A 10770-nucleotide genomic window follows, 5' to 3' on the forward strand; every position below is an offset into this window, starting at 1 on the left:
ACCATCACAAGAACCATCACAAGAACCATCATAAGAACCATTATAAGAACCATCACAAGAACCATCATACGAACCATCACAAGAACCATTATAAGAACCATCACAAGAACCATCATAAGAACCATCATAAGAACCATCATACGAACCATCATAAGAACCCAGGAAACACAAGAACCACCATAAGAACCATCATAAGAACCATCACAAGAACCATCATAAGAACCATCATAAGAACCATCATAAGAACCATCATAAGAACCCAGGAAACACAAGAACCACCATAAGAACCATCATAAGAACCATCACAAGAACCATCATAAGAACCATCATAAGAACCATCATAAGAACCCAGGAAACACAAGAACCACCATAAGAACCATCATAAGAACCATCACAAGAACCATCATAAGAACCATCATAAGAACCATCATAAGAACCATCATAAGAACCCAGGAAACACAAGAACCACCATAAGAACCATCATAAGAACCATCACAAGAACCATCATAAGAACCATCATAAGAACCATCACAAGAACCATCATAAGAACCATCACAAGAACCATTATAAGAACCATCACAAGAACCATCATAAGAACCATCACAAGAACCATCATAAGAACCATCACAAGAACCATCACAAGAACCATCATAAGAACCATCATAAGAACCCAGGAAACACAAGAACCACCATAAGAACCATCATAAGAACCATCACAAGAACCATCATAAGAACCATCATAAGAACCATTATAAGAACCATCACAAGAACCATCATAAGAACCATCACAAGAACCATCATAAGAACCATCACAAGAACCATCATAAGAACCATCATAAGAACCATCATAAGAACCATCACAAGAACCATCATAAGAACCATCACAAGAACCATCATAAGAACCATCATAAGAACCATCACAAGAACCATCATAAGAACCATCATAAGAACCATCATAAGAACCCAGGAAACACAAGAACCATCACAAGAACCATCATAAGAACCATCACAAGAACCATCACAAGAACCATCATAAGAACCATCATAAGAACCATCACAAGAACCATCATAAGAACCATCATAAGAACCATCATAAGAACCATCATAAGAACCATCATAAGAACCATCACAAGAACCATCATAAGAACCATCATAAGAACCATCATAAGAACCATCATAAGAACCCAGGAAACACAAAAACCATCATAAGAACCCAGGAAACACAAGAACCCAACAACAAGAGCTGAGACCAAGAGGAACTAAAGATTTAAAAAGATGTAAGAAACTATAGAATCAAGTTATGACTCAATAGATCTATACTTGTTGTTGGTAGACGTGAATGAGAGCAGCCTGGATGTTTTTACTCCTCCAGACTCCTGTTTTAACACAGCAGAATCATCCTAACAGGAACCAGTCTTAAGTTCTTTAACCCCTGTGGATTTATCTAATGTTCATCTATCCAGTAGCTGAAACTGTCCATCGCCTGCTCGTACTGAAAATCACTATTTATGATTGTAAATGACCACTGTTGTGGTGAGAGTGCGGCTCAGCCGGCACACACTAACCCCACCCTCAGACTAAAAAGACAAAAGTTGGGCGTTTTTAAGATGATTGCAGCTCACATAGGGATCCAGTTGGAGAAACCGTCGGAGGTGGGCTCGAGCGCATTCACCCTGTAATTGAGCATTTACCCATAACAGTGTGTTAAAGTCTCTTTTTCTTTTCTTTTCCTTTCTTTTTTTCCAACTGATGCTCCAGCTCGGACTGGACTGGCAGAGTCTGGGACAGAGCTTGAAGGTTTATTTTCACAGAGGCGACTGGTGAAGTCACACCAGTTATTTGCTCGTCTGTACAGTATGAAGCCAGCTCCGTCTGCCCTGACTGTAAGTAAAGGATCTCTGGCGGAGATGACAAGCCTCCCCTACAGCACCCTGGATTCGACTTTCAAGCAACCACTGACCCCCTCTTAACCAAACTCTGACATTTAGTGGCACTGAAATGAAGATGAATGACAAAATATTAAGCGTTCATTTAACTGTCCATGGCTAAAAATATAAATATATGCCCTTCAAGATCCCCAAATCTTGTTTCTCTTTTATCTTGTGTGCTGGTCTTTTCCTCAGGTTTATGTTTGTGAGCAGCTCTCAATTCTCATTTTGTGAATACAATTAAATACAATAAAGACAAAAAAAGACGCACTTTCCCTGTGATTATTATTTACTAAATGTGCATATTTAATTACAGAAAACAGTTTTGATACACAGTAGTATAGTTTTGGTGGTGCGCTTGATAACAGCCATTGAGGGTTTAAAAATATACAGTACACTGACTGATTTTATTTGAGATGGCGTACAATCTTCCTCATCGCACCCTGTCATTTGTCTGAAGCAGGTGGGCCTACAGCGGGGCTCCGACGTGAACAAAGCGTGAAATGTCTGCGGGGAAATGCATCATTTAAAATACTTAAACCAACATGATGATGATGGCATGGAGCAGAGGATCAGCAGAAAGGGATAGTTGCTTCATGGTGAGATACCAGTCAGTCAAAGGAGACGGCAGCAGCAGGCCCCCCTAACAACTTATAAAAAGATAGAAGGAAGGACGCCTCCAGGCACAAAAAAAAAAATAATTGGAAACCAGTGAGAGAGGGAGACGGAGAGGGTTTGGCTTTTGTTAAAGTTTGGAGCGGCAAGCAGGCTCAGAGACTTACAAGTAGAAACACGTGGACAAGGCCAGGCAGATGCTACGTGTTGCTGGCTACAGCTCAGAGGCTTGCTGGGGAATGCAGTTTTTCACTCAGGCTTTTTTAAGCTGCATTGCGAGCTCTGTGCTGCATGTAAGTCTTCCTATGCAGAATGAAGCTGAAAAAGAATATCTATCGTTTCTCACTCCTGCAGCTCCAGGAGCATCAGCTCAGTTTATGTTTCAGAGCGAGAGCTTCGGGAGTCGGTTCCTCCTGAAGGTTTTAAAACACCTCAGACAGCTTTAGCTTTTGTTCTTATACGCATCCTCTCTCTCCCAGGGACGGGACAATAATCTGTCGTGGTGACTGTGAAGACACCTTTTCCCACAGCCTGTTACATCTTGGGCGTTTGTACCTCTCCAACCTGCCAATGGCAAATTTGGAATTTCCTCCCTAAAGTTTCTACTTCTTCCTCTCGTGCTGCTGCAACAACAGGACAATGATTGATTTCTACAGTTACTGGCAATGCTGAGAGTTTTGAATTCTTTCTGACTCCTCTGGTTGATGGAACAGCTAGTGAAGTTTCTCCGCTGGAATTTCCTTCTTCAACTGTTAGAAAACATGTAGCTCCTATAGCTACAACTCCCTTAAACTCTTCCTGAGGGATTTCACCCAAACCACCAGTCTGAACTCTGAGAGACTCGCCGCAGAAAAATATATTATAGTCTGCAGTAACTCTAAACACCAGAAAATTACAAGTTCTATTTTAGCAGCGTCCTGTGAGCTCACTCACTCACTCACTGAAAGTCAGTCAGAAAGGACGGCTAAGAAGACCAATTCCATCTTTAAATCTGGACCACTGATTACAATATTAAAATCACAGAGACAGCAAACAGGCACAGGTCTTATCGGGTGGGTTTCCTAACAGACACACTGCAGGACTTCCCTTTTTTTTGTCATTTTGCACAGAACAAACTGAAACATTAACAATTCCCCTCTAATCCTTTTTTTTTTTCCTCTACCCCAAAAAGAAAAACTCTCTCTGGGAAGGGTGTGTTTTATCTTGAAGCTTCCACAGCCTGCACAGTTTAAATGCAATGTGCATGTGCTGCAAACAAAAGTAAGAAAATCCACCTCCAGTAAGAAGAAATCGAAGCCCTAAGCGGACATGCATCCATACCTTTTTATTTTACTCAGTTTTCCTGAGTGCTTTTCTGCAGTTTTTCCAGCGATCTCAACTTATTAATGTCCTCACCATGAGATATAAAAACATTGTTTTTCCCGTGATAACGAGTTTTATTTCTGGAGATCTTGTGAGAGCAACTCAAATTAATTAAATATCAGGGGGAATCCAGAGTTGTTATCCCAAGATAATGAGAGAAATAAGTTGAGATCTTGGGGAAAACAAATTGAAATTGATTGGTTATTACAAGAAAACAGAGTAATAAAAATTAATGGTAAATAGACTTGAACTTGTATAGCGCTTTTCTAGTCTTCTAACTACTCAAAGTGCTTTTACACCGCATGTCACACCTACACATTCACACACTGATGGTAGAGGTTGCTCTGTATCAGTAGTAGCTAAACCCATTCATACACATTCATACACCGCCAATGAAGCAGCGGGAGCAATTCGGGGTTAAGTGTCTTGCACAACAAGGACACTTGGGACTTGTTGCTGCAGGAGCTGGGGATCGAATCCCCGACCTTCAGGTTGAGAGACGACCGACTCTCGTGGCCCCAGTGGATGCGTGTCTGCTCAGATCTTCCATGAGAAACTATAGATTCATTTATATTTATTTACAAGTCATTTTTGTATCAACAAAGAGCAAGAAGAAAAGTCAAGTAAAGAATAGCTTGAATTATAACTGCACTTGAAAAGAGGTTCGGTTTGACTTTAATTTGACTCTACAGTGCAAGAGAATATGTACATTCATTCTTACATAGGATACATAGAAACAGCATTCCCATGATCCAGAAAGGTTATGTTAACCTTATACAGACTGCAACCGTTGTAACAAAAAAGTGCATGGCATGGAGAGAGTGAGGAAGTTACTAAACTGGAGATTGACAGCTGTCAGTCTGTTCAGCAGGTGCTGGATCCGCCTCCGAACATTCATTAGAGGAAGAACAGCTGCTTAAATAATACCTGCAGACTCCCAAGTTACATCCCTGAACACACACGCTTCCTCTGAGTACAATAATCTTCCCTGCAGCTGAGCGGGTAAGGTTTGCACAGATTGTGCATTTGCAAATATCAGATCAGTAGACAAATAATCAAGTGATTACAAGAACAGATGAGCTTTTATTTTGGACATTTAGCAAAGTTTCAGTGGCAAAGAAACAACTTCCTTTGAAGAGGCAGAAACCTTGGGTAAAACCAGACTCAAGATGAACAGCCCTCTTATGGGATAGAGGAAGATGCAGGGAGAAGGATAGGGACAAACCGGGGGGGGGGGGTCCATAGCAGCAGGCCGTCCCCACCAACACTCCCGAGGAACCAACAACACACCAGCCCATGAGATCCCAGGGCCAAATATCGTTAGTAACTTACATAGTGCATGATGATTTACATAAAATGTAGTCACATGATGTGAATGAACAGAGAGAGAGAGAGAGAGAGATAAGAGCTCAAGGTGCCAGTTCCCCCAGTAGTCTAAGCCTATAGCAGCATAACTAGGAGCTGGTCCAGACCTGCACCAGCCCTAAGCTTTATCAAAAAGGTGTGTGTCTGCCTCCCGGACCCTGACTGTTAGATGATTCCAGAGGAGAGGGGAATGATAACTCTCTAAGGCTCTACCTCCCATATCACATTTAGAGACTGTAGGTACCACGAGCAGGCCTGTATTCTGGGAGTGTGATGTTCTCGAAGGGTAATACGGCGCTATTAGTTCTTGAAGAGAGGATGGTGCCTGGCCATTAAGAGCTAAGCTGCTCTAATACTAAAAGCGGCAGACATTAAAGGAGACATAGTGTGAAAAATCCACTTTTTCAGTGTTTCTGAACATATATTTAGGTAACCTGAGTGTCTACTGACCCACAAAAATGTGAAATAAACCCATCCAGTCATTTGTGTGTGGTCTGCATAAGTCTTACAACACAGAGAAAAATGCTCCGTTTCAAATGTACTCTCCTTGTGATGTCACAGTGGGATTCTGGCAAAAAAAAAAAAAAAAATCCCCTCCCCTCCCCTGATATCTCCACCCATGGACTCCACCCCCAGCCTAGAGCAAAACTTTTGCGCAGGTCCGCCATTTTTATTCTCTCTACAGAGGAGTGATGTCTACGGGGAAAACTCAGGGGGCGGGGCTCATTGCATTTAAAGAGACACACACACCAAAACAGAGCGTTCTGAGAGAGCTGGTTTATACAGGGTCACAAACCTCCTCTGGTGCTTGATTCATGTTATATTTTGACCAAAGCACAGCACAGATGTTTCATTTAGACCACAGAGGGACTGTTTGAAAAGGTGGAAAAGGAGGATAATATGTCCTCTTTAATCATAAATTATAAAGTCTCTATTTCATCTAGTTAACAATGTAATTTGTTTAAAAACACACAGTGACCCGCCTGATTAGGTCTTGAACTCTTAAGGCTTAATCAGGCTGCTTACCGAAGAAGCTGAATCAAGATCATGTAGCGAGTAAGCTAAAGATGAAAATGTGGTAAATGTGAGAATGTTTTCATCGATTTGTTGAAACCTTTTTCAATCAAGAGTCTTTGGAAAAAAGAAAGCAACGTTCGCTAAGCTATATGGCAATTATGTCTCAGCTCGGCTCTTCTTCCAACTGTTTTTAATGTCCTACTAAATCATTGTTTCTTCAACGTGTTAGTCTTTTATAACAAATACTTCCAGTTCGGGCTTTTTTGGTATACAAGAAAATTGGTAATCTCATATTTTATTAACTTTTTGAGTTATTGTTGATCAAGCCAGCATGAAGTAACCGAACTGAAATAATCTGTCTTTGGAAATGTAATAATAATGTTATGAATAAATATATCAAAAATCCACATTCTGCATTGCTTCTGCATCGTCAAAACTAGACCGTTTTTTTTTTTTTTTTAAATGAAGATAAGTGCAGGGAGAAAATGTAAGGTCAAACCGGGCCAAACTGTAGTTGTAGAAGCTGCAACGTGTCCACAGAGTAACCAGACTGCTTTGTGGATGTGCCAGCTTTTCTTCTGCTCTCCTCCCTCCCTGACTCTAACATCATCAGAGGGACATGCCTCTTTGGGAAAAGGCCTATTGTTGTACACTCTTTTTTTTTTATTGAATTATGGATTAATTGCAGGAGAATAAAGATGAAAGAACAATGATTGGTGTTTTGATTGTATTAATGTCAGTGGAGTGGTTGATGTGCATGATATTGAGACTGACTGAAGTTAAGGGAAAAGAGTGCCATGTCATCATGATAGCTGGTTAGCAGTTTCTCTTCCCAGTACATAAATTCTGTTCCTGGATTTGCAAAGTAATATATTTAATTATGAAGACATTGTTCTGTACAGCTTGCGTGTAGGGAATTGCCTGCTGGTGCTTCAAACTCTCAAGGTGTAAAGGCCCATATACCAAAAAAATATTATTTCATGAGCTGGATTCCACCTCGGGAAAGTCTGCAAGGTGCATTAACTCTTAAGTACTTTTAAAACGCATATTGTAGAGTCGACACACTTTTGAGGAGCCTCGAATCATCTACATCTGGATTGCTCTCCGTGCGTAAATTATGCACGCTTTATGCCCCCACGTTTAAAGACCCCTGTCGTCTTCTCGAAATAATAACGGAGCCCATGTTTTGATTAAATTGAGGAATTTGAAATAAAGAACTGAATTTTAAACCAATACTCCGCTGCTCAGCATATTTAATAAATCGGAGCTTAATCGAGGATAAGGTGAAAGAAATCATCCAGTCCAACATCCGACCGAAAAGATAAAACACCACAAACAAAAGTCTCAAAAAGAAAAGTCCATGGACAGGCAGAGGATGTTAGAACACGTCTGAACGGTGGCAAGTGGTCGTGTGTGTGATGAGTGTCCTCATCATCCACGTTTGAGCTGAAACGTGAACTTGTTTGACATGTTTTAAGACGGCCCCCCTCTCTGGCGAAGGAGGGACTCTCTTTCTTGAACATGTACAAGTGTATGGTGTGTACAGGACCTCCCCAAAAGTCCTGGCATATAAAAGCCTAGCTAAGTCATTTGTTTAGGCAGTAGGGAGTTTCTGCTAGGGTCTGGATTGGAGTTATACGCAGACCGGACCCTACCCTGTATGAGTGGTGTCTGAGGAGAAAAGAGGATTCCCCCCTTTGTCGCAAAGAATCTACATGTCTAATATTTAGACATGTTCAGCTTTGTGGATATTCGGTTAGCGCTGCTGCTCAGCGCAGCAGTGCTTTTGGCCAGAGGTCAAGGCGAGGATGATAGTGAGTATAACTTTAACACATTGATTTTGAGTTGTTTTGGGACTGTGGCACCCTCAGGATGTGGATAGCCCGCAAGGATGCTGAGCAGTTTGCTGGAGCTGATCGTCCTCTGCAGGATACCTGACTCCTCTATAGGCTGAGATTTGGAAAAAAAAAAAGAAAAAGTGTTGTGCAGTGAGGAGTTATGGTTCGGGGTTTTTTGGAGATTTTGGATGCGAATGGGGATTTTTTAAAAAAAGTTTGCTGCTCTCCCTGACGCGCACGCACACGCACGCTCACTGTGCGTCCGTGTGCTGGAGCGCACGCAGAAGGGGAGCAGCTGCACTTTCTCTGATGCGCAATGTGAGGACATTGGGTTCGAAGGGAATTGAAGTAAAGTAGAACAATTAAGTAAAACGGAACAAAGAAAACCGCAATTGATGAGATTTTGATAATGTTAAATGTTGAATGCAGTTTTCACCAGTTAAGTATTTTCCTCCCAGTATGTGCCAAAGTTTGTGGATTCTTATGCCAGTAGTTTTACCACTAATGCATTAAGAGTGAGGGGGGAGTTTTGGGGGAACCAAAAATGAAAAGAGGAGAGACTTTCCAGCTGTTTTCAGGTTAATCTTTTGCACTAGAGCTTTATTGGAATGGCACATCAAATTTGACTTTGTCCTTCAGTTTATGTAAAAGTGGACTTACCAAGTTAAATAAAATGACAATGGAAAAAAAATATTTTAAGTCTGACGTCGACGGTGAAATAGTCTAGACATCAATTAATCATCATACTGAGGAGGGTGCGACATCCCTTCTTTAGTGGGTTAACTGCGCCTCCCAGTGGCAAAAAACTGGAACTTTCTGCATCCATCCTTCAAACCCTCTGTCCTCCCACCTCCAAGGCCCAACCTCACATCCAGCAGCCTGAAAAGCAATTAAGGCCTGCTGGTGAAATTTTCCATCTGTAGTTTTTCTAGGGAAAAAGTCTGAGCCAAAATGTTGGGTATTGAAGATGAACTCTGCAGCACACCAAAGGCATGTAATCTGACGTTTTCCAGGCAAAAACAAAACAAAAAAAGTTTATATATATATATATATATATATATATATATATATATATATATATATATATATAGTTTATAATATAATATATATATAATATAAGACGCTCTATTCTCTTAATGAGACGCTGTTGTAAGATCTGTCAGAAATCATCAGATTCAGTTAGAGACATTCAGTTAATTATGGGTATGGATTTTGGGCGTCTAAATGAGGCCATATTTTATTTTGAAAGGCACAGAATGACCACCAGATGTATAACTGACTTTCAAAAGGCTACTGCTAGAATAAAACCTCCAACATGACTCAAACATAGTAACCAACAAACATCTGCATGGCTGAATAACATAACAGTATTTTGTTGTTTTGTAATCAGAGTGTGATGTCTGATTTCGGTCCATTGGGCACATCTGGTTCCCATATGGTGCACATCTGGTGCAGATGTAGCCAAGATGCTTTTTCACTTTGCCAGCACATCTTACCTACCTATCTAATTTCAAACTTGCTTTTAAGTATTTTTTCAGACCAAAATTGAAGATGTTCAATCCCTTTATTTTATGTTTATTTGACAAACTCACCGTGGTATTCTCCTCTCAGGCGCGTTCGGCAGCTGCACATTAGATGGACAGTTCTACAACGATAAGGATGTATGGAAACCAGAGCCCTGCCAGATCTGCGTCTGCGACAGTGGAACCGTCATGTGCGACGAAGTGATCTGCGAGGACACATCCGAGTGTGCCGACCCCATCATCCGAGACGGAGAGTGCTGCCCTATGTGCCCCGACGGTACTTCACCTTCTTCTTCCTCCTCCTCCTCCTCCTCCTCCTTCTGCACCGAATCTGGGGTCGATTAGCTTTTTGGCGCCACCTAGTGCCACCCACAGCAGCTCTGGCCGCAAATGGACTTGAGGCCCTAAGCCTTCCTGTTTCCCAGAGGATTTGAACTCAGAAAGAATCGCGTTGGATTTACCCTTTGTCCAATTCATTTCAATATGCAATCTTTTAAGAATGGATTATTCCTGCTTTTTTGCTGAAGTCTGGCATGCAAATGTAATTTTCCCAGCATGCCATCTTGTGCAGAGAACCCTTCAGTGTGAAACAGGGCCTACACACATCTGCCAAAAAAAAACACGACATCATTTCACCACACATGATATAGAACAGACTATAAAACATGCTTTTTAATTTTCTCGTTTTATGAAATTCTATATTTCATATTTTTACCAGCCCGGGCCTGCTTATTCTCTCATTCTCTTAAACATGTTGTGCTTTTTTAAAGTCATGAATAGCTCTCTCATAAATGTACTAGAAGTGCTGACATTTTCTTTCTCTCCATTGGTTCAGAGGAAGTCATTGTGGTGGACCCTCCAGTTCTGGTATTTTACCCTTAAACTTTGTTTGATACTGTTGAAATGTGAGGCTAAAAAATGTCATATTCTGTGCTTGGAGATTCTGGCATTGTCCAGCACGGCTGCTTGTGTTTCAGATGATGCACTAGATTGTAAAATGTGGATGAATCACTGCAACATAGCCTAACTCCCTTTTCCATCTGTCTGTAGACGCCAACGAACGGAGCCCCTGGCCCCAAGGGAGAGCCGGTAGGTTTACCATCGTAACTCGTACTGATCAGG

At 41.3% G+C, this 10770-nt stretch overlaps 1 protein-coding gene across 1 annotated transcript; it reads left to right on the forward strand.

Annotated features, from left to right (window-relative positions):
* The first annotated feature begins 7878 nt into the window (after nt 1-7878).
* Nucleotides 7879-10008, forward strand: LOC132955124 (collagen alpha-1(I) chain-like). Its single transcript, XM_061027813.1, has 2 exons — nt 7879-8101; nt 9737-10008. The coding sequence occupies exons 1-2, from the start codon at nt 8020-8022 to the stop codon at nt 9991-9993; spliced, it is 339 nt and encodes a 112-aa protein (XP_060883796.1). The 5' UTR covers nt 7879-8019; the 3' UTR covers nt 9994-10008.
* The last annotated feature ends 762 nt before the right edge of the window (nt 10009-10770 follow it).

Source organism: Labrus mixtus, chromosome 21 (genome assembly GCF_963584025.1).
Source record: "Labrus mixtus chromosome 21, fLabMix1.1, whole genome shotgun sequence".
Taxonomy (NCBI): domain Eukaryota; kingdom Metazoa; phylum Chordata; class Actinopteri; order Labriformes; family Labridae; genus Labrus; species Labrus mixtus.

Bases quoted from the DNA above. Each gene is read 5' to 3' on its own strand.
- LOC132955124 (XM_061027813.1), top strand. From the start codon at position 8,020: ATGTTCAGCTTTGTGGATATTCGGTTAGCGCTGCTGCTCAGCGCAGCA. The intron at 8,102-9,736 runs GTGAGTATAACT...TTCTCCTCTCAG, and splicing joins AGGTCAAGGCGAGGATGATA to GCGCGTTCGGCAGCTGCACA.